This window comes from Ochotona princeps, chromosome 10 (assembly GCF_030435755.1).
Source record: "Ochotona princeps isolate mOchPri1 chromosome 10, mOchPri1.hap1, whole genome shotgun sequence".
NCBI classification, from domain to species: domain Eukaryota; kingdom Metazoa; phylum Chordata; class Mammalia; order Lagomorpha; family Ochotonidae; genus Ochotona; species Ochotona princeps.
The window spans coordinates 19540978-19568739 of NC_080841.1; the positions used below are offsets into that span (position 1 = coordinate 19540978).

Below are 27762 nucleotides of genomic sequence, written 5' to 3' on the forward strand. Positions count from 1 at the left end.
TCTTCCCCGCCCCTTTATTATTACTAGGTCTATTTTTAGCGAAGATGTGGGTGCCCCAGGCTAGTTTTGCTTCACAGTTTTTCTTTCGTGCCAGATCTCTTCCTAGTATCTTCTCTATGTTTCATATGCCTCTACATTTGCAAGGCCCAGTTTAGTGGCTTTGTGCCTTTTTGGGGTACTCGTTATTTCTTCTTTATTCTCTGTTAAATTAATAAGGGAATATGTTCTGTTATACTTGCCCGAGAGTCTTGAACCAGTCTTGGTTTTCCCGCCATCTGGGTTCTGGCTGGCTTGCAATTTCTCTTTGATATTGCAATAGTTTTTCGTTGAACTTGAGTGTGGGGCTCCTAAGGCTGGTTTGCTTTTATTTTTTTTCAAGATGTGAACTTTTTTCTTTTCCCTTGAGCTTATTTTGCTGTTTTGTACTGTTATTTTTAATTGCTTCCGACTGGGGGGCAGGGCCGAGAGTGAGATCTGGCTTCAGTTTGGCTCTGTTCACTATTACTCACATTTCCCCCAGAAGCCGCACACACACTCCTCGCTCCCTGCCTTGGACAAACTACTTCTGAAAGGCCATTGATCCTGGCGTAAAGGGTGTTGAGAGGGAGATGGGCCCAGGCTCGGGACTCTCAGGAATCCAGTCCTGTACAGTCATGAGCTTGGCCATCTGGAAGTCTCCTCTTGCTCAATGAAATGGAGTAAACATTGTCCATTATGAAATCCACCACGCAGGCTGCCAGGGACGAATGGGATCCCACCCAAAGCCAATCGCTGCTCTGACAGGGAAACTGGCTAGCACTGCCTAAGACTACTCCAGCCTTCCCCGTCCCTGATGTCACAATTCAGAGGCTGCTGCCTGCCTAGAAGGTTGTAGGAAAGCTCTGTAGGTTCTCTCTGTGTGTCCTGCAGGGCTCTTCGGGCCAGGTCCCTGTCTGATGGCTTTTATGAAAAAATATCTCCTCCCTCTTCTGGGGCTCTTCTTGGCCTACTGCTACTATTCTGCAGATGAGGAATTCAGACCAGGTAAGCACCTCTGTGTGTCTTGTTTTGGAGGAATAGGTTAAAAAGCACCAGGGTGCTTGCTACAGTGTTCCTAAATTTGTTGGAAAAAAAAAAAAAAAGAGAGAGAGAGAGAGAGGAGGGAACCATGAGGTGGGTTATATCTCTGTGTCCTCCAGTCACAGGCCATGGCCCCCAGAGGGATGTGGGGAGGGGTAACCATGGTGCAGCCACAAACTAGCCAAATAAGTCTTGCTATATTTGACACCTTTCGTGGAAAGCTATTTCAAATCTTCTACCTCAAACTGAGGGTAATATCCAAATTCACAACTCAGCCAGATCCTTAGGCTCAATGGGAGCCCGAACAGTGGGAGGCAGAAGTGGACTCTGGAGTGGATGACTAAGGAGAAGCCAGGGAAAATTCCTGGAATCCCTAAGATTCTGGCTGTTGTGTGTGTGTGTGTGTTTAATCAATTGAGCAAAATTAGAGGAGTCCAGAACTATTTGGAACTGTGTTTCGGCTGAACCGTGACTTTGCTGGCTTGGTCCCATCGTCTCTGTGCACGGAGGTTTGCAGGAATGCTAGCAGGGGGGCCTGGCTGTGCATGACCAGGCCACGCCTCCACTTCAGAGCCTGTTGCTGAAAGACTCAAATTGCCTCTTTGGTGATCTGCGCAGCTTGAGACAAACTGAGCTGGACGCGTCCCTGTGGGTGCTGGAAGTGGAGACAGGGCTGGCTGCTGAGAGAGGGAGAAGCAGTGGTGCTGCCAGGTTGGCTGTGGTCCTCACTTCCTTTTGGGGTTCCCCAGAGATGCTCCAAGGAAAGAAAGTGATTGTCACAGGGGCCAGCAAAGGAATCGGAAGAGAGATAGCTTTTCATCTGGCGAAGATGGGAGCCCACGTGGTGGTGACAGCGAGGTCAGAAGAAACTCTACAGGAGGTGAGGGTTCCATGCCCACAGACACACATCACCCTCACACACCCCGACGTGTTCTGTACAAACTCAAAACCATGCACAGAAGCTAGCTCATCCACACACGGAAGCACACCTGGATGCTAAACTATGCACTCTCATGCCAGTTCCCAACATGCAGACTTCTACAAGAATGAAAATATACGCTATCTGGCCAGAGTTATGAAGCCATATGAGTGAGCTCATAGACAAGTCTAATCATTTACACCATACACGCATGAATGCACAGGTCCACAGCAAAACATTCAGAAAAGGAAATTCTAACACTTTTTCATGTATTTTCCTACCCGTGCAGACTCTCAGGCCAGGCCTGCTCATACACTCACAGACAGCAAGGTACACAAACACTTATAAACCTAGAACTACCCACACAGAAAGCAGCTCTTCATACCTACAATACATTTAAAAACAAATGTTTCATAGAACACCATTAGTGTAAATTATGGACTTGAATCCCACGGCAGTGTCCCAGGCAAGGACTGACAATCATGAGCACTGCATTTAGAATCACACACACACACACACACATACACACCTCATTTTTATCAAAACAAAGTCAAGAGTAACCTCTCCTATAAGGCCCCATTACCTCAGAGATAGTTCCTGAAAAGTCTGCACCCAAGACTGACACCATTTCCTTTACGGCCCTGCAGGTGGTATCCCACTGCCAGAAGCTTGGCGCAGCCTCGGCCCACTACATTGCTGGCAGCATGGAGGACATGACCTTCGCGGAGCAATTCGTTGCCAAAGCAGGAAAGCTCATGGGTAAGGCTGCTTGTCCCTGCTTGTCCTCTGGACATGTCTTAGGTGGTCAATGGAGAGCTTTCGGGAGGGAAAGGGGGGATGTTACTGAGCCCAGAGGGTTTCTCTCAACTCAGCCATCTCTTGCAGGAGGACTGGACATGCTCATTCTCAACCACATCACCAGCTCTCCTTTCGCATTTTTTAATAATGATATTTACCAAGTGCGCCAAATCATGGAGGTCAACTTTCTCAGTTACGTGGTCCTGAGTGTGGCCGCCCTGCCCATGCTGAAGCAGAGCAATGGAAGCATTGTAGTCGTCTCCTCGATAGCTGGTGAGTGGGACAGGGGCAAAATCAAGGCAAGGGACAGTGCTAAACTCGGTAGGGAACAGGAATTGCTCTCAATTTCCAAGCAGAAAAGAAAGACAATACAGATGCAAACTTGAGACGCTCACAGTGACATTGAGCTAAAGCTGATTAGTCGCTTGCATAGAGACATGGGCAGGCAGGTACACTCACAAGAAACTGGGTGGGGTACATAAGCTCAATCTTGAGGGAGGGCATGCTTGCTGAGTAAAAGGGGCATTGTTAAGAACTTATGGGACCATAAAAAAAGAGAGATTAGCATGGTGGCTGAGCAAGAAAATTCCTGAAAGTAATAGACAAATAAAGGAAGTTCAGAGAGTCCACTGGAAGGCTAGTGGTTTGCCGATATACAAGTGAGAAACCATCAAGAGGCAGTTGGAGGGATGACCCATCCTGATCCTAAGGGACAGACCTGGAAACAATAGAGTAAAAAGATTTTGCTTAGTCTATGACCAACAGCCATAGGTCAGTGAAGTTAGACAATGCAAAGACACACTTTAAAAACCTACAGGCATCTAGTACATGAGCCAAGGTACACCAAATGAACAACAACAAAAATAAATTAATAGAACTGCCAATATTGAGGGTAGTCTCGCAAATCTGAACTCGGCTACATTAAAGGACTGATTTGAGCAACCAGCCAGAAAGGGAGGAAATGTGTACTGAGACATGTTCATGAAGCAGTCTCTGTGGGCCCCCAGTGTTTGGAATCACAGCGAGCTCATAAGCTATCACCCATGAAAAACAAGTTTCCAGCTTGGGGGACCCCCTAGGTCCTTTTCCTCATGGGTGTAGGCTCCACATGCCCTGGTTGGTTAGTCCCTTAGAAAAACATGGCTGGCTGGAAGTTCCCAGCAACTGTGTCCGAATATGTCTCGGCAAAGTAAAGACAAATCACTTTCACAAGTGCTAGTTCTTATTGAAACAAACACTACTATCTGTGCTGTGAAGAGCTCTCCTTTGCAGCTCAGGAAAGGCCTGCACAGCCAGAGAAAGGGGCAGCGTTGGTGCTACCCACCAAACCCATGATTGATATGCATCCCTGTGCCTCCCAGGCAGCACAGCCTCCCCACCCCTCTCCAGAGCTCTTGGTGCTGAAAGCAAGGGAGCGCCTCCAGGCGCATACTGAATGTGAGAGTGTTGGGCCCATCCCCAGCCCTCCCAGGCCATTGGCCAAAACCCTCCTGTCAGTCACCACCTAGGTGACTTTAATGAGTCAGTTGACTCGATACTACATTTACTCCCGGCAAAGGATGCCTTTCACCTTTGGTGGCCAGTTTAATGTGCAGTTTAATGCACACAAAGTCTCAATGTGCTCAGAAGAAAAAAAAAATAATTTCTTAGAGGTGCCAGGGCTTGCTGAAATTGTGCTGTCCTCCGTGTTTGTGTATCTCCACACCTACACAGTGACATTTTGTCATTTAATTTCAGTTGGCTCCTTCATATCTATTTTTTGTATTGCCAGGAGTTAACGTTTTGTTTTATTTTGTTTTTCTGCTTTAAAGTATGATTATAAACTTGCAAAATATACCTGCAAAGTACACTGCCTTCTCTCCCTAACTGAAGAATATTCTCTGTTCCATATTCTCTTTTAAGGAGTCAGTAAACACATTATTCCTTCCTCCTTAACAATCAATTCCACAAACATGGTATGCAAAACATCAAATAGATCTTAATGCTAGCCAAACAGTATTGCAATGGAGTTTTAAATATTTGAGAGTACACTAAGTTATTTATTAAATTACAGTGACAAGCAATTTTTTTGTACCCAGTACATTTCCAGGCATGGTATTACATGGATATCTTTTATCTTTCATGTGATTTTTAAGGGCTTAGCTACCTCTTTTTTTTAATATAAATGTATTTATTTTTATTGGAAAGCAGATTTACAAGGAGGAGAGAAAGAGATCTTCCGTCTGCTGGTTTATTTCCCAAGTAGACGCAACAGCTGGAGCTGAGTCAAACCAAAGCCAGGAGCCAGGATCTTCTTCTAGTCTCCCACATGGATGCAGGGTTCCAAGGCCTTGGGCCATCCTCCACTGCTTTCCCAGGCTACAAGTGGGAGCTGGGTGGAAATGGAGTAGCTGGGACATGAACCAGAGCCCCTATGGGATCCTGGTGCATGCAAGGTGAGGATTTAGCCACTGAGCCATCACGCCAGGCACAGGCTTAGCTACCTCTGTAACATTAACATGGGCAGTAGGGCTGCTTCTGGAACTGTTGCCTGTTTGCTTCCATCCACCATGCAACACTTTCTGGGTACCTACTGAACAAATTCCTTGTACATGTAATACCCAGTTATACGGATTAGCTTCCTCTCTTCCAACCACAGGCTTGTTTGAATGAAAGTTTAGTTACTATACATATTTTTAAAAGATACAAATTTACAATGGCTTATGCAAATCTAGACTTACTTTTCTTGCAACAGCTTGGGTTAAGCAATCCAGTCTCCCTCCCCTGACATCCCCCCTCCCCCCAAGCTAGGCAGCAAACTTTCATCTCAGAAGCCCTGTCTTCATCTACACATTCCTCAGTAGCTCACTGTTGTGTGTGAATTCTAGCAGGAGTGAATGGGAAGAGAAAGATGCAACCTCAAGTCCGTATACTTCTCTCCCACCACTGCTGGCTTTGAGAGTGTGCTTGGTTCAAAGTGGACGTATGTCCCACTAAAACCCAGTTTTATTGGTACACAAGACAGTAGTCTGGGCAAACAACACACAGTGTCTCCCACATCACTCTTGTCAGGAAACATAGAAGACCAGAGGAGGCTGCCCTAAAGACAGCCCCACACTGGTATCCCCCCAAAACACACATACACACCCCAGACTCACTTTCATCCAAAATCCATCATGAAAGCAACCCCCTTCTTTCCTGTAGTGAGCACAGGGGACCACAGGGTAGGAAAAAAAAGAAAGGAAAGAGAATGCCTAGTCGGTATTTGAGAAGGAAACCAAAACAGAGACATTAATACTTGGATTTGACTGGAAAAAAAATCACTGGATTAGGCCGAGAACATTTGAAAACATCTGGAAAAAGTTTGTCTGCCATTAGATGGGTCATCTTAGGTTCAACTCTAGAAAAGTAAGGTTGTTGCCCATGTCAAGCCCCTGGACTTTGTGGACCCCTGGACTGTGGTGTGTCCCATCAATTACACACCCAACAGCCAGAGCAGAGCTCTCTCCACCCCAGCCTCAGGTCCTTTCACACCCTGCTCCTTTCCCCTCTCAAAACTCCTGCCTGTTCAGGACTCACCCGAGCCCTGGCAGTGCTTCCTCCCTGCCTTTACCTACTGCTTGTTTACGAGTTTCCTCCTGAAGCCCCAACGCCTCCCTTGCTTCTCACTTTGGTTTCACTGCTGATTATTAACACAGATTCTAAACACACTAGAGAAATATAAGCAGACAGATAAGACTTCTGTATTAAGCAAAGTGGAACACATGGTTTAAGATGAAATTAGACATAATACAGAAGACTGAGTTTCCTTATCCAAAGTGAAAACTTATCAAAAGGAATGAAGCACCTTGCCAATAACCTCTGAATACCCAGACCTGTCTTCGGGAGGTCCCTCAATATCCTGTTACCTTAGTCACTCTTCTCCAAGCAAATCTTCTTTTAAAAAGATGAACTTTCAGCAGACTTCTGTCTTATTCAAATGTATTTATATTCTGGCTTACTCATGTGCAGCATCCCTTGATAGCATTTTTAAAAACAGAAATGTGCAATGTTTCAGGCATACTGTGTTGACTTAGCTAGGGGCCAGTATCTCAAAAGACAGTGATTTTGTAGGAAAACTCCAATCAACAAATGAAGTCACTTTGTTGGGTCTTAAACTATTTGTCAGTGGAGAGCTGCCTGTGTGGTCTAAACCTGTTTCAAGTAGTCAACATTACAAAGAAGGAGAAAAAGCAGGTTTTTCAATTATGTATCTCCACAATGCTTTGTTGCATAAATAATACACAGCTGTTCAACTCATTCCTGCCCTCAGTCCTGGCATACCAACTCCTGAAAGCTAAGTCTTCATGGTATGGATATGCCATGGTTTGTTGAAGCAATGGTGTGTTAGGAGGTAAGGGAGCCTCAGAATCAATGTGGAAAAGGGCCAAGTATCCAGTCATTCTAATTGTTCTAAGAAAAGTGGCCTCTTTAACTCTTAAGTCCAATTACATCAGAAATAGGGTTTTAGGTTTCCATGGTGAGGAGAAGCTTATATGCATGAGAATACATGAAGTTCTCCAAAATGTGTATTAGGAAAAAAACTACACATGGATCTCTAGATTTTTTTGTCTTCAAATGAATCTTTTAATTCCATATTGTCATGAACTTTCTGAAGTTCCTTCACATAAGGGGTGGAAGGTAGGAATGACTGCAGGTTTGGATGGACCGTGGAGGGAAGGTCGGCAGTGTGCAGACCTGTGTCTGTACCACCTTTACGGCCTGGAACAGCTCCAAGAGGAAAATCAAAGTAAGAAGCAACAACAAAGTCATAAAAATCCAAGGGGTCATGGTGACTCAATGTTGATTATATTGGGGCAAAATCTGTGGAGTGGAATCTGCTGAACGTGTCTAGCTCAATGCTGTATCTGCCCCAAAAGACGGGGTTAGAAGATGTTAGCAAGTGAAAAAACTGAGATTTCTTGCAGGGTGAGGACAATGTAGTGCTTTGCATGACAAATTCTTGCCCCAATACTTGCTGCTCATGCGAGTAGTCATGGCTGCTAGGCCAGAGGGTACATTCAAGGGCCATTCTGGTGACAACAGCAAGGGTCTGTCACCAATTTTGTCCTTAGGTTCACTCTCCAAGGAATCCCAGGAGGCTTGCACCCTGTACACTCCACTTGCAAAAATATGCAAATAGAAAACTAGTTTTTAAGAAAAGACGACAGATATGCTCAGTTTAGATTCAACCTAGATGCCCGGTTCAAGTTTCCAATTTGGCTCCTGTATTTCTGAACAAGAAAATGTGCAAGAGCAGTATACTGTGCAGAGAACGTTATTTTCACAAGCAAGAAGCAGAGCAAGAGGCCTATTATTTCTGAAGCAAATTTCTCATAATGGAAAAATCTCCCTATAATTTTTCAGTGTTTCCATTATATAAATTTATACACACACACACACAAATTGGGAAATGAAGGAAAATATAAAGCTGGAAATAAAAGTAGCTCTTGGTTCTGTGATCTAGATCTAATCCTAGTAGTATACTTGACACTTTTTACCCAGATCTATGGATATTGATATAGATACAATAAATTAATTACTTTCCCACTGGCAGCCATTTACATTATTTCATTATTTTTTGCCATTATTAAAAAATCCTATAATAAATGTTCTTGCACCTAGATCTGATTAAGTTGATGACTAATTAGTTCCTTAATAGATTCTTAGCACTAGACTTGGTGAAATGATGGTAATATTTCAAGACCGTCAATATATATATTGCAAAATTGCTTTAGACAAAATACAAAATAAAGGACTAGACATATAAAAATATGCAAAATAGGAAATATTTTAAATAACAACAGGATAAATATAGTCATTCACTCAAAAAATATTTATTAAGGCTCTACATGGAACCCAGTTCTCTTGGAGATGCCAGGCCCATGAGCCAGGGCCAAAAGCCCAAGGCAACATGCCGTCACAGAGCCAGCATTCCATTTTTTGCAGTCATGAAAGGATAAGAAGTATTTCAATGTCTATTCCTAGGGACAAGTTCCGAAATGATACTAAAATACGGCGTACGTTGCTGTATACACTGACTATAAAAACCATATATTTCAATGTGAAAAAAATGTATATCATGTGTAAGACAGAGCCTTTTACCTTTCATTTCATATATTTCTGAACTGTTCTTTGCATGATGATCTTGGTATGGAATTTTTTTTTAAAGATTTATTCATTTTATTACAGCCAGATGTACAGAGGAGGAGGAGAGACAGAGAGGAAGATCTTCCGTCCAATGATTCACTCCCCAAGTGAGGTGCAACGGGCCAATGCGCGCCGATCCGAAGCCAGGAACCAGGAACCTCTTCCGGGTCTCCCACGCGGGTGCAGTGTCCCAATGCATTGGGCCACCCTCGACTGCTTTCCCAGGCCACAAGCAGGGAGCTGGATGGGAAGTGGAGCTGCCGGGATTAGAACCGGGACCCATATGGGATCCCGGGGCTTTCAAGGCGAGGACTTTAGCCACTAGGCCACTCCGCTGGGCCCGGTATGGAATTTTTTTTAGAGTAAACTTTTAAATAGTAAGTAACGGACAGGTTCTATAACAATGACCAAAAAAAATAAACAAAAGCTCTTCTCCAGATAGTCGACTTTAGTAGGACACAGGGTGCTCTCAGTCTCACCAGTTAAGTAAATACATTCAGATTACAAGTAAACATCGCAGAGTGGAGGCTGCTGTTTGAGGGCTGGTTGGTTGGTTGATTCACTGGTTTGGTTTTGGTTTGCCTACAAAATTATCATTTGTTGTGACTCAGCAAAGCACATGTGTGAAAGGCACTTTCATATGCTCCTGGTGGGAGCAGATATATATCTTTATGTTAAGTAGCTTTCTTGATTAATTTAAAAGTTACAGTTCTTTTGCTTCGCAGTTTTGGTCTAAAGCAATTAGCAATACATTATAATTCTCTTACAAGTATTCCTGTCACTTCGTTTGGCATTTGTGATTTTAGGAATCTATCACAGAATAGTCATCAGTTCAATTCAAATGTATGTACAAAAGAACATTGACCATAATATTTTTGATGGGTCTGTGATCTCTATTAACTTACCGACAATGATATCAGTCAACTGACATGTGCCCCAAATCAACCATCACCATCAGTTAGAAGTTAAAACCTGGTTAAATATAAGAATATGAACAGTCATTCTTATTCTGGGAGTTTTTTATTATTTAATATTTTCTCATAAATTGTCTAGCTCAGGAACTTGCATGTAATTCTAGCAATAGAAAATTAGTCTTTTCCTATACTCTGTAAGTAGATCACTGTGGTTGAGCAGTATTTATATAGTGTTATTTCAGAGGGGATACCAATTCACCCACCCACTTGCGGCACATCTGTCTCAGCTGGCCTTAAGGGAACTGCAGTTGAGAAGGCTCCATAAAATGGGTGGGTCTATCCCAGCGCCTCTCCGTGTGGCCTCTCAGCACAACTGCTCCCCTTCCTCCTCTCTCTACCAGCATCTGCTTCATCTGGTGTCTTGTCCAACCTGAATGATACACTTCTCTTTTCAGCGTAACAACTCTCAATCTATTTTTTTATTTATGCCTCTTTGCTGACCATTGTGGTCACTGGATCTCCCCACTCCAGACCCTCCTCAAAATGAAAGTTATCTAATTGGTCCAGTTGGATTTTTTTTAAGTCAGTCCCTCAAAGTCAGTCCTAATGACCAGCCTGGAAATCTACAATCACAGAGTCAGGTCTGATCAGCTCAGGCCACAGGCAGGGCCAGGGTAGGCTCGAAGCAGCATAGACCACAGAAGACACATTTGTGGTATCTGTGTCTCTTTTGGATCATCATCCCTGAAAATTACTTCTGTCAGTCAGGATTTTTATCTTTATTTTATTTTTTAGGATTTTTATTTTTAAACCATTAAATAACTGCCACAGCTAACTGCCTAGTATATCCAAATTAGTGACTGCAACACTCTGTGAGTACGGAGTAAGACCAAAGGAAGGTAGCAGGGTTGTGATGTTGTGCTTCATTGATTCTAGAAACCACATTTACTCATATTTAACAACACTGAAAGGGAGATGCGTCTTATCTCTACTGCATATTACCATCACTACAAGCCAGGTAGCAATTGTGGCATAACTGTCATTATCTTTGCAAGCAAATTTGACCACTGCTATTCCTATTGTCATCACTTCCCCTGGGTTACACGCTTTATGGGTTCAAAGTAACCTGTCTAATGTGTCATGTTTTTTTTAAAAACTTATGCCAAGGGCCCGGCGGCGTGGCCTAGCAGCTAAAGTCCTCGCCTTTAACGCCCCAGGATCCCATATGGGTGCCGGTTCTAATCCCGGCAGCTCCACTTCCCATCCAGCTCCCTGCTTGTGGCCTGGGAAAGCAGTCGAGGGTGGCCCAATGCATTGGGACACTGCACCTGCGTGGGAGACCCGGAAGAGGTTCCTGGTTCCTGGCTTCGGATCGGCACAGCACTGGCCGTTGCAGCTCACTTGGGGAGTGAATCATTGGACGGAAGATCTTCCTCTCTGTCTCTCCTCCTCCTCTGTACATCTGACTGTAATAAAATAAATAAATCTTTAAAAAAAAAACTTAAAAAAATAGGATATCAGTGGCTTGGAAAATACTATTTTAAAGAATAGTTCCCAGTAAGGGATGCTATTTCAATAGTGAGAAAAATTGCTCCATTTGAAAAAATCATATTAAGATTGTACAGAAATAATGTATGATTTAGGACAACAGAGAACATTATGTCAACATAAGCCTAAAGGAACATTTTGAACAAGTATGAAATAAAAATTCCAATGGATAAGAATCATGTTCTATTGGCAAGCTTTTTTCTTGTTTCTTGGTACACAAAATAATGATGTGTCTTGTAACTGCGTGCCTTTTTAAACTGATGAAATAAAGCATTTTATCTGCAGTGACTAGGCTATGCCGTCCTTAAGAAAGGTATAGTGTTCATTCATCTCAGTCTCCCCAGAGCTAGCAAATTTGGAAAATAATCACCACGTTCTTCCTGGGTGACTAAATGTTAAGATAGCTTGCTTTTTGGTTTCATGTCTTTCCTTAGACTGCAATGGAGACACGCAGCCAAATTTTCCCTCCATGTTTTCTTCTGTCTGTCTGTAGGCTTTCACATCAGAACCATAGGCCCTTGGGGTCAGTCACTTCTTTATGGGGAGGGACATGAATTATGGGACATTGTGCATAATTCAATCCAAAAGCCATTCCTAGCAGATAAGCAGAGTGGACATCTCTATGGAGGAGGGAGTTGACAACACAGGTTGTCAAACTTGAACAGAATGGGGCAGGTTGGGGTCATGGAGCCACACTGGCAACCTAGTTGGTTTATCCAACACTGAGTAAGATGAGTAGAGAATTCTTGCAAGAGGCAGTGGTGGTAGTTGTAGCCCAGAGCAGAGTTACAGAGCCAAATTGGGCCCAAGAGGGTGACCATGCAGCACTTGACCCACAATGTCAGAACATAGGGAGGTGATGGTGTCTTCTGCAAGCGGTGCAAAATGAGGTCAAAAGGACATTCATGTGGTCTGGCACTGGACATCAGGTTCCAGACAGGATAAGAAGGGGGCATAAAAAAGGCAAAAGAGGAGTGATCATTTATAAAAGTCAGTAATCAATTACATAATTTATACTGAGAATAATGGAAACCAGTTCTCACTGTCAAAATCACAGACATAAAACAGGAGAAAATCACCAGGAACCCTGTGGTCTGGCATTGTAATAAGAGGTATGAGTTAATAGTTTTTAATACACATGGACAGATACAGAAATATGTGTGTATCTATGTTTACATGAATGCAATCCCTCTGTCTGCTAAGAGAAACTAGAAGCACACTTAGCACCAGATTCTGTTTTCTAATATAATTCTTTACCAGAAGGAACATATGCTGCTTGCAGAAATGGCTGGTCCTATGCAGAGGCAAGACAAGTTTAAGTCTGAAAATCCTGTTTTATTAATAAGGAAATACCTGCTCAGAGAATAAGAGGCACACATTAGGACTCAGAGGCAAGTTTGAAAGGGTTCCCACTAGCCAAATCTGAAATAATTGAAGTATTAAAATAATGAATAGTAATAATAGTTTAGAACCTATTGAACAATAAGAAACTACAAGTTCATGATGATTTTAAAAAACATGGATAAGAAGCAAAGAAGGCTTTGGCATATACTGAAAAGCCACAGAGTAAATATTAAAATAATCAAATTAGAAAATCATCTCTTGGCAATTATCTTGGTAATAATTTAGCCGGGAAGCATCAGAATTAATAAGTAAAAATGGAATGAGAAACAATGCATTTGTAAACTTATCATTGCAAAGTACCACCCTACTCAACACCAAAAGAACAAATTCAAAACTTCAACAAAAAACAGGCAAAGGGCTGTTCTCCAGAGAAAATATACAAACGGTTGAGAAGTACATGAAAAAAATGCAACAACACTAATCATTAGGGAACCCAAATCAAAACTATGGGTACCTAACTCATACCTATAGCACAGACATTATTATAAAGTCAGACACACAGAGAAAAAAATAACAAAAAAAAAGTGTTAGCCAGGATATAGAGAAATGAAAATCTGTGTGTACTAATGTCAAATGGTATGACTGTTGTGCAAAAATTATATAGCAGTTCCTCAAAATATTAAAAATTTAGTTACCATATGACCCAGATATTTAATATCTCAGAATATAGGCAAAAGAATCAAAAGCAGGGCTTCAAAGGTGGGTGTGTACACCCATGTCTATTGTAGCATTGATCATAATAGGGAAAACATGAAAGTCATTCAAATAGCCATTGATTAATGACTGAATAAGCAAAATAAGGCTTGGAGACAATGGAATGCTAGTCTTTTTTTTTTTTAAGATTTATTTATTTTCACTACAAAGTCAGATATACAGAGAGGAGGAGAGACAGAGAGGAAGATCTTCTGTCCGATGATTCACTCCCCAAGTGACTTCAATGACCGGTGCTGCACTGATCCGAAGCCGGGAACCTGTAACCTCTTCCGGGTCTCCCACGCGGGTGCAGGGCCCCAATGCATTGGGCCGTCCTCGACTGCCCTCCCAGGCCATAAGCAGGGAGCTGGATGGGAAGTGGAGCTGCCAGGATTAGAACCGGCACCCATATGGGATCCTGGGGCGGTGTGTTCAAGGCGAGGACTTAGCCACTAGGCCACTCCGCTGGGCCGGGAATATTAGTCCTTTTTTTTTTTTTTTAAGATTTATTTATTTATTTTTAATTGGAAAGTCAGATATACAAAGAGGAGGAGAGACAGAGGGGAAGATCCCCCGTCCGATGATTCCCCAAGTGAGCACAACGGCCGGTGCTACGCAGATCTGAAGCTGGGAACCAGGAACCTCTTCCGGGTCTCCCACTGGGTGCAGGGTCCCAAAGCTTTGGGCCACCCTCGACTGCTTTCCCAGGCCACAAGCAGGGAGCTGGATGGGAAGTGGAGCTGCCGGGATTAGAATCGGCGCCCATATGGGATCCTGGCGCATTCAAGGCGAGGACTTCAGCTGCTAGGCCACGCCGCCGGGCCCAGGGGAATATTAGTCTTAAAAGGAAGGAAATCCTGTGTGACCCCACTAATATGAAATATTGAAAGAAATAAAAATTGATAGAAAGCATAAGGGTGGATGTCAGATGCCAGAGAGAGAAAAGAATGAAGAGTGCTTGTCCAATGGGTTCTGGAGTTCAATTTTCCAAAATGAAAAGGAGTCTCAAGATATCGGGTGGTGGTGATGACTGCACAACAACATGAATGTACTTAATGCCCTGAGCTTTAAAACTACTTAAAGTAGCTTGGAAAAAAAAATGTACCCTGCTACAAAAACTTGGTTACAAGGCGGGGGGAGGGAGGGTGGAAAGATTAGTTTTACAATGAATAAACCTGAGATATCCCACCTAATTCAAATGATAAAGGCCAGCCACTAGTAAACTGAGATCAGATACCACCTGATCAGAGGTGGTGGGAAGAAGTCAGTTCCTTCTGTTATCTTGCCCTAAATGCATAACCTCAGAAGAAACCCAAGAAAACAAGAGACAAATCCAAACAGAAGGACATTCTTCAAGTTTGCTGATAAATATTTAACAACCAGTGCTCCAGAAAGGACAAATCAAAACCTTGACTTGCACCACTTACTCCCGTAGTGGCCAAATCCACATGATGTCAATTTGCTTGCAAAATTCAGGAACATTTAACAATTACTTCTCATAAGCCAGTATTAACCAGACCCAGCATATCAGCTCATGCAAAATTACAGACTCTAACAGTGTCAAGGTCATGAAAGTTATAAAAGGATTGGGAAACTCATTCCAAATTGATTGAGACTCACTAATTGTGCCAATTAAATGCAATGTGATCTTTGGCCCATTATTCAATAGCTTTGTGGATTAGATATCATGAAAATACCCTATTACCCATGATACATGAATGAGGACTCCTGCGATGATGACATCCTAACTGCCTGAATATGTGGATGTGACCTTAACTGAAAAAAAAAAAATATTTGCAGATTTAATTACGTTAAAAATATTGAGAGGAGATAATCCTAGATTTTTCAGGTGAGCTCCAAATCCAGAGACAGGTAGCCTTAAAGGAGAAGAGACGACACAGACAGAGGGAGAGTAGTGAAGGCTGGGGAAAGCATAGGAGAGTGGGATGACAGAGCGAAAGGAGGCTCGATCATCTTGACAACAAGAAAGGATTCTCCCTGGAGGATCTGGATGGAGCCTGTCCTGACCAACACCTTGATTTTAGACTTCTGGGACCCAGAACTGAGAAACACTAAATTTCTGTTGCTTAAGTGTTCCAACTTGCCATGATTTGTTATGGCAGCCCTAAAAATTTCAAATGACTTCCCTTGTGTTCGTGGCTGCATTGTGGCTATGGAGAAAAAATGTCCCTATGTGGTAGAAATGAACATCCCAGCATTTGAAAATGCTATGGTTCGTGTACTAGTTTGCATGTTGAATGTCCCCCAAAAGTCCTTGTGTTAAAGGCTTAGACCATTGTACTAAGAGGACCATTTTCATGTTTGGAGGTTGAGCCTTGAGAGGCCAATGGATCAGATTTAGCAGTTGGAGTCCCCCTGATTAAATCCTGCTGGCTTTATAAGAAACCACAGATACAGACATGTGTACTTGCCCTTTCCACATGATTTTTTGTACCTCTTGCTCTACAATTCTGGCAGCCAGAACCCCTTATTGAATGTCCAACTAATGCGGATGCCAATCTTGGGCTGTGAATCTACAGAATTTATGAGCGAAAATAGATCTGCTTAAAAAGTTAGTTGCCACAGGTATTTTGTTATAGTGACAAAAGCTGACTAACATGGGGGCATGGAACAAGAAACCTACAATGAACTCAATGATAGCAGTTGGCTCAACAAACTAACTAGATCTATGTACTCATCTGAAAACTTTTCCATTGAGCTTGAAATTATTTCCAAGGGGGGAAAAATCCTATCCTAGGAGTCTACTGACTTGGAAATACGAACAGGAACTGGGGGCAGAGAGGGTTTCTCACGAGTTCTACAGAGATCCTGTGCAGGAAACACCACCACATCTATTCCTCTTCCCTGTGCTTCCTTTGGTGTGAGCAATGCGTCCCCACAGCCCACTACTTTCATTTCAGCTCCTCTTCAGTTCCAGATTTTTCCATCAGTCCTGTCTTTGGAATCTCAGATATGAGTCAAATCCAGCACCCAAATTACAGGGGACACTTGGAAAGTTCTCCAAACAGTGTTCTTGAAGTCCCTCTCTGTGACTCCAGATCACAAGGATGCCACTGTTTCTGTTGTGCCTTAGCGGGAGGAACACGGGGACAGGCACAGCTCTTGCAGTTGGATGGGGCAGTGCTGGTACAACTGGTTTGTGCCCACCCTTCCACAGTAGGGGCTCTTCATAATCTGTTGTTTACTTTGACCTTAGATGTACTGATACTATAAGAAAATAAGAATACATTTCACATCCTATCACACAGGTAGCTGTGCAGAAATGCTCAGGCCAGTCAATATGCAGCATTGTGGATTGTTTCAACACCATACTTTCTGCCTTGTCATCAGCCAAAACATTCTCCTAGGCTTTTTGGCAGCTCTGTCTACCCCTTCATCTTCCCAACCTTCCCTGGTGGTTTCCTCCAGATTCTTTAATCCTAAACCCCCTTTCTCTTGTCTTTTAACACATGCTCCCTCAACAGTCCCATCAGCTCCACTGCTTTGATATGTATCACTGGACTGTGGCTGTCTCAAAATTAATGATCAGATCTTTGGTCTTCAGATCCTGAAGAAGATGGCTGGAGATGGCTTCAGAATTAGACTCAACCGCAACAACTACAGAATTTAGACTAGGAGGGTCCCAAATGAGCAGTTTTAGGAAGACTCAAAGTGAGGGGAAGGGGTCAGGATTCAGGAAAGGTTTCCAGCCTTGAAACCACTAAGGCGTAGTGAACCTCAAATTAGGCCTAGCTCAATAGAGGATGTGGCTCGTTTGCCCGTGGGGGGTGGGGAGGCTAAGTTTGATGGCAGCAGGAACCAAAGCTTTTCAATCCTGTGCACTTTCTTCTGAGCATTCAATTAGAGCAGTTTAAAATCCGCCTTTGAAATGGAAATCATTTCAAAATTTCAGCAAGGCAGTTGAAGATGGAGGGTAGAGAGAGGATGAACAAAAGCATCAAGGCCTCCCTTTGACTCTTCTGCACAGCTAACAAGCCTCGGCGCACAGCCTCTCTGCCAGCTCTCCGGCTCTTGCTGTTTCTACAGTGGCTTAGTCCCAGCGTTTCTGGGACAGAGCTAATTGCAAACATTCTGTCCCATTTATCACCACGTCTGCACCCAAACTTGTCAGGCTCCATGTCCCACATTTTACTTCAGAAAATGGGTTTCCTGTAGCTTTAGTCCTTTGTAGTCTAAAGAGAAATCTAGCAGCCACAAGCCTCTTCTGCCATGATGACTCCTTTCCTCTCAAGAGCAAGAGCATTGGTTCCTTCTTATCCCCCACATGTTCTAGATGGCCTCATGCATTTTAGAACAGCCTATTTATTTACTTATTGATTTTTATTTAACAAAGCTCAGATTCCGGCACAGTTTTTACTGTTGTTGTTGTTTTAACTGACAGTTGAACAAATGGATCTTGCAGGGGACAATCAGAAAACAACAAGACATTTTCATCCCTCCCCTTGTTCAAACCTGTTCTACAGGCGGCTTTTCCTGAACCTGAATGTGAGCTAGGGCAGGCAGGTGGCAAAACTTTTCTGGTCATTCTAGAATAATAAAGAGTCCTCTAATGAACTCCAGCCTCAACAAGCATCTCATTTTCTAAAAATGTCCAGTCATTTAACTTTAACCCAAACTTCTCCCTGTTTCAAGCTGGAACCTACCATTGGTAGGGAAGCTGGGATAGGAAAGAGCCAGTGTTCAGCCTTTCCTTCTGTCCCCACCACCTCCTCACTCATGGATAATACGAAAGGAATAATGGGGGGAAGAAAAGACAAGGGTAGGGAAGTACTTTTTGGCCAGAACTCAGCTAATACAGCTGGGTTTCCTCTGGCCCTGGCACGCCGTCAGAGTTCATGGGTGCCTTCTGATCCTCTGGAGAATGCTCCAATCTGACTCTTCTGCAGGGTGCCTTATGCATTCTTGGCAGGCCCTGTCTGGGACACTAATAGTCCTCCTTGTGACATGGCAGGTGTTACTAATGGAATTTCCCTGGAGAGTACACTTAGCACTTCAGGTTGTTATTTTAGGGAGAATGGAGAAGGACCCGAGGAAAGCAACATTTTCCCATTTAGTCCTAGTTTGGTCATTTAAAACAACTGCAGCAATGATATTTCTACCACACCTCACCCAGCTGTTACTGTGGGACCTCCACCCTGTTTCTTCAGGGGTTCCTAGATGAGGTTGAATAGGCTTCAGCCACCACTTTACCTGCTCCCCACACCAACCCCCAAAGCCCACCATAAACATGGTGTATGGCTAAAATCACTCTTTCTGAGCCTTTCAATACTGCACTTACTGCATAGCAAACACTAGAAGAATCTTGATGAAGTGGAAAGGTGGGGAACAGGCTTAAAACTGCAGGCTAACACGTTCCATGCATGGTCCTCATAAACAATAAATCTGAGAAGTATTGATTTAAACGTTTTCAGATCAATGACAGGTCATGACATTTAAGAGATGAAATATGGTTTAATGAATGCCAGTGACAATTGTAGCCTTAGATAGTTGTGTCACATTGTGCCTCATGTGTAGCGTTCACAATAAAGGCTAAGAATGTTTCGGTTTCTTTGTCTCTAGTCTATTTAGTACTTCTTTCTATGGCTTTTAAGGATTTTAAATCATACATTTACATTGTGCCTTTTTCAAGAAGTCTTCTGCCATTCCTGGCTCCTCCCCATCTCTCTTCTTCTGCTTCCTCTTTCCCATTCTCTTTTCTGTCATCTTTCTTTGTGTGTCTCCTGAAAATCACTTGAAGTTTTCCTTTGTGCCTTGAGTCTAACCTATAAGGCAGAGTTCAGGATAGGAATTGGATGCAGTGTGCTCCGTGAACAGCACAAAAATCACTGCGGTAGCAGTTCCACCTGTGGCTTCACATACTCCAGTGCTTCTAAATCTCTGTGGCCACCTGCACAAACACATCAAAGTCCACACTCGACATCTTCATCATCCCTTAGGGCATGTGCTGGGCTGAAAGGTAGCCCCCAATAGATAGTCCACTTGCAACCTGTAGATATGACCTTATACATACAAGAGTTCTTAGAGATGTAATTATGATCTCAAAATGGAATCCTCCTGTATTATCCAAGAGCACCTACACTTAAAGGCAAGTGTCTTCTACAAGACACAGGCAGATAGATGATGACGTGTCACAGAGGTGTTGAGTTGAAGATGGAGTGATTGGACTGATGCATCCCCAAGCCAACAACATCTCAGACTGCTGGCTGACACAGGAAGCTATACAGGAGAGCACGGGAAGCCCTCTCTGCCGGAGTCATGCTGGTGCCTTGGTTTTGCACTTCTGAACTGCAAAACTGAGACAGTACAATCCTGCTCTCTTAAGCTGTCGAGTCTATAGTACTCTGTCTTATCAGTCCCAGACATTAATACAAAGGGACCAGGAGGGATTCATCTTATCTATTTCTAAGAAGATTGATCAGTCTGGAGCTTGACTATGAAAGTATAGAGAAACGTCCCCAACACAGGCAGGGCTGATTCGCCTTGTGGCTCCTGAAAGTGACTCCTATCAAAGTGGGGCCTTCTGTAAAGGGAACCCTAACTGCTGCTTAAAAGTATCAGCCTTTGGACTCCAGACTGACACATAAGACTAACCAAATGTTAGTTGCTCTTTGGCTGTAGTTTTGTGGCCATTACATTTGCCACATGTGCCTGCTGATTCCTGCAGGATGCCCATCTCTGTTGACGGAACCTCTTCTGCGCCTGGAAACCACTACCCTAGTTAGCTTAGCTGACCATCAAGTTCAAAATCCCTCAGCAGCCAGATCCTTGTGTTGCTAATTTCACTTTCTTGAGAGAGAGGCCATGACGTGGTTTCAGGAAGCGCCCATCGACTATCCCAGGCTGATCCTGTAGGTCTAGAAGGAGTCTTTCTAAAGGGGATGTGTGTAGGAAGGGTTCGACAGACACTTCCAGTGCACTGCAGCTCCTCATATTTTATATATTCAATCCTATTTACATTTCCCTTTATAGCGCATACCTTTGATTTCATATGTCTAAAAATGTCTCTTACCATAAGATCATAAATTCACCCGTATCTTTTTTATAATTTGACTTTCCACATGAACTTTCTAATTTGAAGTTGAGTAGCATGTTTCTTTTCCCAAAGTAACTATTTTTCCTGATACGATTTTTAATAACTCATTTTCCTCTTAAACTTGAATACTGATACTACTAACAATAATAGCATTGCCTGAGTACTTTTTATGTGTTTTTTATGTACTGGCAGATTGTGTTAGCTTGTTAATTTATTATCTACATATTACAGCTCTGAAACAGCATACTTTAAAAAAAAACAAATAGCATACTTGGTATCCACAATTGGGCCATCTAACTCTTGGGTTTATATATTTTTTTAAAGATTTTATTATTATTATTGGAAAGCTGGATATACAGAGAGGAGGAGAGACAGAGAGGAAGATCTTCCATCCGATGTTTCACTCCCCAAGTGAGCCGCAACAGGCCGGTACGCGCCAATCTGATGCCGGGAACCAGGAACCTCTTCCGGATCTCCCACGTGGCTGCAGGGTCCCAGTACTCTGGGCCGTCCTCAACTGCTTTCCCAGGCCACAAGCAGGGAGCTGGATGGGAAGTGGAGCTGCCGGGATTAGAACCGGCGCCCATATGGGATCCCGGGGCGTTCAAGGCGAGGACTTTAGCCGCTAGGCCACGCCGCCGGGCCCCTTGGGTTTATATTTTTAACTAATATGTTGTTCTTATAGAAAATTTGGACCTATTTTGGCTTAAACAATAAAAGCAATTATTGACATAACTGAAGTTCAGATACAGGGTGGCTTCATAGTTGACTTGGCATTCACTCTGTTTCCCCATGATTCTATTACCCTTGTTCTCTTCCACATGCAGCTTCATCCTCAAGCTGACAGGGAGAGCTGTAGTAATGCCAGCTCCCATAGCCATGCACCGAAATGTCCATCAAAAAGAAAGAGGACATCACTCTCAGAGACTCATCCAGGAAAACAAAAAATTTTCTAAGGAGTGCCAACAAAATACATCTCAAGTCTCACTGGTCCAAAATGGGCCACATGCTGACATCTATATCAAATATGAGTAAGAAGAATAGAATTAAATAGATTGTGTATATTCACCGCTAGAGTTAGGGATGATATCAGCTTTCTTTTGACACATACATTGGCTGCATAAAATTTAACAGGACTATTAGTAAAAATTAATTTAAGTTTTCAGATGCAGAAGACCTAATGACAGTGGGTCAAGCAAATTAAAATGTAAATCAACCCTGGAGGTAGGCAGTAGAAGGCTAATATGGCAATCCAGTCTCCATTTTCTAACTCAATTCTCTGCCATTACCAATACGTGACTCCTACTTTGTGATCCAAATAATTCTGGAGCCACATCCATCACAACTACCTTCAGGCACCAAGAAGAAAGAAGGAGTAATTCCCTTTAAGGAAACCCCCTTAAGATATATGAAACACTTCTACCCGCATCCCATTAGACACATCATAGTCATCTGGCAACATTTGGCTGAAGGAATCTCTGAAATCTAGGTTTTATTCTAGATAACTCTGAAACCGGCAATAAATCAGAGATTCTGCTTCTAAAAGATAAGGGCAGAAGATTTATCAGTACACTTCAAAAGTTTATGTTGGTGTAAGAAAATTTTTGAATATGTATTTTTCATGAATGCTTTAAAGAAACTTTATATTGATGAGCATTAACAATCTTTATAACAGATAATAATGTGAGTTGAACCAGGGTTCTGTTAAATAATAAGCAAAGCAAATCAAATCCTGGGTAAACAATCAACAATGTGTCCTAAGACCCGTGCCCTGCTTGGGTCATTGTCTGAGCCCTAAGACACTAATAAAAGATATTATGGGGCCCTGTGCCATGGCTCAATGGCTAAATCCTCACCTTGCAAGTGCCAGGATCCCATATGGGCTCCAGCTTGTGTCCCAGCTGTTCCATTTCCCATTCAGCTCCCTGCTTGTGGCCTGGGAAAGCAGTAGAGGATGGCCCAAAGACTTCGGACCCTGCACCCACGTGGGAGACAAAGAAGCTCCTAGCTCCTGGTTTTGGATCAGATTGGCTCAGCTCTGGCCATTGCAGTCATTTGGGGAGTGAACGAGCAGAGGAAAGATCTTTCTGTCTCTCCTCCTCCTTCTCTCTGTAAATCTGATCTGCTTTTCTTGTCAAAATAATAAATAAATCTTTAAATCCTATTTAAATAATAAATAAATCTTTAAAAAATAAAAAAACAATTTAAAAAATCTAAAGATATCCCTGATAGTCTACGTGTTACATGTGAAATTCATTCAGGAAGGAAGCGGAAAGCCAAAATATAAAAGCTGCATACCACCCAAATCCACCCACCTTATTCATAAATCCATGTCTTTCCTGAAAATTTCCTGTGTTAGATTTGTTATCCACCAGAACTCTATCACAAGGCCACTATAGCAAGGGGCCTATACAAAAACACATTTTATTATAAATAAGGAAGAAATAGTTATTGGGTAAACAATACTGTCATAATTTTCCATCTAGAGTTTTCTTTGATAGATAATATAAAACAAGAGGCTAACTTAATTCTTTCCAATTAGTTAATCAACTTTCCTAGAAGCTTTATGGAATAGAAAACGTCATTCTTTGTCCATTGATTTGACACACAACTATATTACACTTAGAACCACCGAGGTGCCAATCCAGGGACAGCAGAATGGTATCTTGAAAGACAACAACTGTAAGCTTCTGACAAGATGTAGGAAACAGTCATTGAAAGAAGTGGAGAATATCAAGACAGAGACTGGAGGGTTGTCAATACATGGAAGAGGATGAAACCAAACAATTTTATAGTCATATGCCTAAGGACAGCCCTACTCAGTTTTCAATCTGGAATAAAAATCTGCCATCTTACTAGCTTGAAGAGCTAGAACGAAAGGGATAGGGTTACGATATAGGTGGAAAGTAAAAGGATGGGAGAAAGTTGCTGGAGAGGAGAGAGCCACAGTGGGGGAGCTCAAAATTCCATATAAAATTTCCACCCAAATCAGGTTGTCCCTTGAGTATGGGCAGTGCAGTTATTAAGCAGTCAAATTGGGATTTAAATAATTGAACAGAGATTTCAGCTGACAACAGCAAACACAGAATTTTGCCCAAGTTAATTGCCCACTATAAAAAAAAAGCAATATTCTTTAGAGGAATAAGATGGAAGCTACATAGTCTATTAGCATTCACAATGTGCAGGATACAATGTAAAATTACTATACACACCGGAATAAGGGATGTAGTACTTACCCAAGATGAAATGCAATCAATACAGATCAATGCTGAAAACAAGCCAGATTCTAGAATTGGCAGACAAGGGTTTGTAAGTAGTTTTTATAACGAGGGTTACAAATATTGTAGTCTCGGTCTACTTTGACATCCTTTTCTTGAGAAGGATATGAAGAATAGGCAATCCTTTAAGAAAAATGCCCACATAGCCTCAAAAATACTGCAGTGGAAATTAATCAAGCTGATTAACATTGAAAAAGGTAGTTATGGGGTGGGTAGAGATTTTGGATACAAAAATTTCAAAGATGAGACAGTTCTATTGCCTTTGTGAATAAACTAAGCATACCCTCTCCATGACTGAAGTAAAGACTGAGTGGGTAAAGTGCTCTCATCAAACCCTTGAATTATTGGCTCTCTCGGGTCAGACATAGAAGAGCCTGAAGCTGTGGATTACATGGTTCAGCTTTCCGGTTTATTCACCATGCTTACTAAAAATCCAGCTAATGCCCCTTCAATGAAGGTTGGCCTGAAGCCCACCCACATCACATGCCTTTGATGTTGTCATGAAATTCCTTCTCGAAATCCAACACAGATGGATATACAAATTCCAAGGGCAAGAGGACCCTAAAGGGGTTGCAAAGTCAGCTACAGACTGAAAGCTGAAGTGGATCACCTTGGTAACATATTTCTTTACTATTTAGGGAAAATGGCTCATCCCATGGTTGCTCCCTATTCTGCAAGCAAGTTTGCTCTGGATGGATTTTTCTCTGCTATCAGGAAGGAACACTCAATAGCCAAGGTCAATGTGTCAGTCACTCTCTGTGTCCTTGGCCTCATAAACACAGGTAAGGTTAGCACATTGGAAATAAATGGCCTGTGGATGGACTATCTGCCTTAGCATCGTGGGTACAGAGGGGTGCTGGGTTCCTTGACCCAGGCAGAATGCACAGAGAATCAGGATGAGCCTGTCATTCAATGAAGCCCTTCCGTCACCACTGCTGACTCTGCTTTCCAGTTCTCACCACCAGGTATGCTCAGTGACACCACACTCATCGCATGAACCTTCTCTGAGCATCTATGGCCTCATGGACAATTCATGGCCATTATTTTTCTATATGAACCTTGACAAATACATATTGATATTTCTTAAGGACATCACCAGTAATAAGACATACTGAGAGCATGAACTCTTTGATGTAATACACTGAGAAGAATACAACATGATTTTTTTTTTTGTGATAGTCTTGCTGAGAATACATAGCCTTAGCTCAATCATAAGAGGACAGGGATAAACTCAAAACTGATGAACATTCTACAAAAACAGTTAATTACCACTCTACTAAAGTATCAAGGCCATAAGAAAAAAAGAAAATAAAGAACTGTAGAAATTGGAGGAAAAATAAGAAATTACTACTAAGTGCAATCCAGTTAAGATCCAGAGCATAAAAAAGACATGAGTGGAAAAAACAAGCTCTTCAGTTTGTTTAATAATATTGTATCGGTTTTTATCTACTGTATAATCATTATGTATGATGTGACAATTTGGGGAAGTAGAGTTAAGTGTACATAAAGTATACTCTGTATAATTTTCACAAATATCTGTTAAGTCCACAGAAAAACTCATCCAAAACATAGAGTAGGTACCATAAGAAATTTCCTTTTAAAAAACCATTGAGAGGCAAGCATTTGGCCCACCTATTGAGGAGCCAATCAGAACACCTGCATCCCATATCAGAATTCCTTCTCCAGCTCTAGACTCCAGCCCCTGCTAATGCAGACACTGGGAGATAGAATTGACAGTTCAAGTAATAGTGTTCCTGATGCCCATGGTAAGCCTGGATTGAGATCTCAGCTCCTGGTTTCAGTCCCCAGTGATTCCAGGTATTTGGGTGGTAAACCAGTGACTGGTAGCATACTCATTCTCTTCTCTCTCTTCCTCCATCCCTCTACTCCTGCCTCTCTTTCTCGCTCCCCTTAAATACATCTGTGTGTTTGTGTGTTTATATATTTTTTAATTTATTTTTAATTTTTATTTGAAAAGTAAATTTTACAGAGAGAGAGGGAGACACGAACAGAAAGGTCTTCCATCCACTGGTATACTCTGCAGATGGCCTCAACGGCCAGAGCTGAGCTGATCTAAAGCCAGGAGGCAGGAGCTTCCTCTGTGTCTCCTACATGGGTGCAGGGGACCCAAGGACTTGAACAACCTTCTCCTGCTTTCCCGGGCCACAAGAAGGGAGCTATATCATAAGTAGGGCAGTGAAGACATGAACCAGGCCCATATAGGATACTGGCGGCATGGTGCGTTAGCCTGCTATACCACTGTGCTAGCCCCATTAAATAAACATTTTGCAAAAGTAACTGAATAAGGGCCCGGCGGCATGGCCTGGCGGCTGGGGTCCTCGCCTTGAAGGCCCCGGGATCCCATGTGGGCGCCGGTTCTAATCCCGGCAGCTCCACTTCCCGTCCAGCTCCCTGCTTGTGGCCTGGGAAAGCAGTTGAGGACGGCCCAAGGCTTTGGGACCCTGCACCCGCGTGGGAGACCCGGAGGAGGTTCCTGGTTCCCGGCATCGGATTGGCGCGTACCGGCCCGTTGCGGCTCACTTGGGGAGTGAAACATCGGATGGAAGATCTTCCTCTCTGTCTCTCCTCCTCTCTGTATATCCGGCTTTCCAATAACAATAAAAATCTTAAAAAAAAAAAAAAGTAACTGAATAATACTGGAGTCCAACACAATGGCTTAATTGGCAGATCTTCTAGCTCCAAGCACCAGAATCCCATATAGGTACCAATTCATGTCCCAGTTGCTCCACTTCCCATCCAGCTCCCTGCTTGTGGCCTGGGAAAGCAGTAGAGGATGGCCCAAAGACTTCAGACCCTGCACCCGTGTGGGAGACAAAGAAGCTCCTAGCTCCTGGCTTCAGAATGATTCAGCTCTGACCATTTTGGCCATTTGGGGAATGAACCAGCAGATGGAAGATCTATCTCTCCGTCTCTGTGTAAATCTGTCTTTCCAATTTAAATAAATAAATCTTTGAAAAGAAAAAGTAATTAATACTTACACAACAAGAGACAATAAAGTAATCAAAGTATGGAGAGAGAGATTCTCCTCGAAAAGGCCATAAAAACATGGAAGGAGAGAGAAGGGAATAAGACATTTCCTTAAGTGAAAGTTCTCAAGGCTGACAAGGGAGCAAGATCCAGCGTCCCCCTGTCTCTCCTCCCTTTTCAAGTCAGTCAGTACCAAACCGCTCCCTGCTGTGCACCCTAAAGTGTCCCATCAGATACTTGCTCATCAGGTGACTGATGTCTTTATTCTGCATTCCTCCCTCCCCCACCAACTTCCACTCTGACCAAGGTATCTTCCATTCCTACCAAAGTGTCCAAGAGAGAAGCAACTAATTTTCTATGATTGCTTCCACCAACCTCCGGACAGTAGGCTGGGCCCTTATGAACACTACAACCTGTCTTTGCTCAACAGTCTGTAAAGCTACCTAGTTTCCAGGAATTCTGTATAGGGCTTATGAAGCATACAGGGCAAGCATTGGCCAACAGCAGCTCATGTCGACAGACCTCCCGTCACGTCGACTCCATCAGCCTTGGATAACACCACTCTTCCCTTGTCCTTCTACAGATACAGCCATGAAGGCAGTTTCTGCTAAACTCAATCTGGAGGCCTCTCCAAAGGAGGAATGTGCCCTGCAGATCATCAAAGGAGGAGCTCTACGCCAAGATGAAATGTACTATGGCACCCCACAGTGGACCTCTCTCCTGCTGGGAAACCCAGGGAGGCAGTTTATGGAATTCCTCCAGTCCAGGAGACTTAATCTAAACAAATTATTAGACAACTAGGAACTCCCTTAAGTTTGGGCATGCTGAGGGATCTTGGGAGTGTTTTGCCCAATATTTATCTGAGCTCTATCCTTGAAGGCATTTTCACAGAGGGATAACTAGACTGTCTCACAGAGACATGCAAGTCATTGGTCACAT

The 27762-nt window shown here is 42.8% G+C and overlaps 2 protein-coding genes across 2 annotated transcripts in view; one reads left to right on the forward strand and one right to left on the reverse strand.

Annotated features, from left to right (window-relative positions):
• LAMB3 (laminin subunit beta 3) overlaps window positions 1-27762 on the reverse strand; it is a 161306-nt gene that overhangs the window by 81669 nt on the left and 51875 nt on the right. The gene's annotated exons all lie outside the window — the stretch shown is intronic.
• Window positions 201-27761, forward strand: HSD11B1 (hydroxysteroid 11-beta dehydrogenase 1). Its single transcript, XM_012930156.2, has 6 exons — window positions 201-1023; window positions 1809-1939; window positions 2626-2737; window positions 2864-3049; window positions 24474-24617; window positions 27407-27761. The coding sequence occupies exons 1-6, from the start codon at window positions 936-938 to the stop codon at window positions 27622-27624; spliced, it is 879 nt and encodes a 292-aa protein (XP_012785610.1). The 5' UTR covers window positions 201-935; the 3' UTR covers window positions 27625-27761.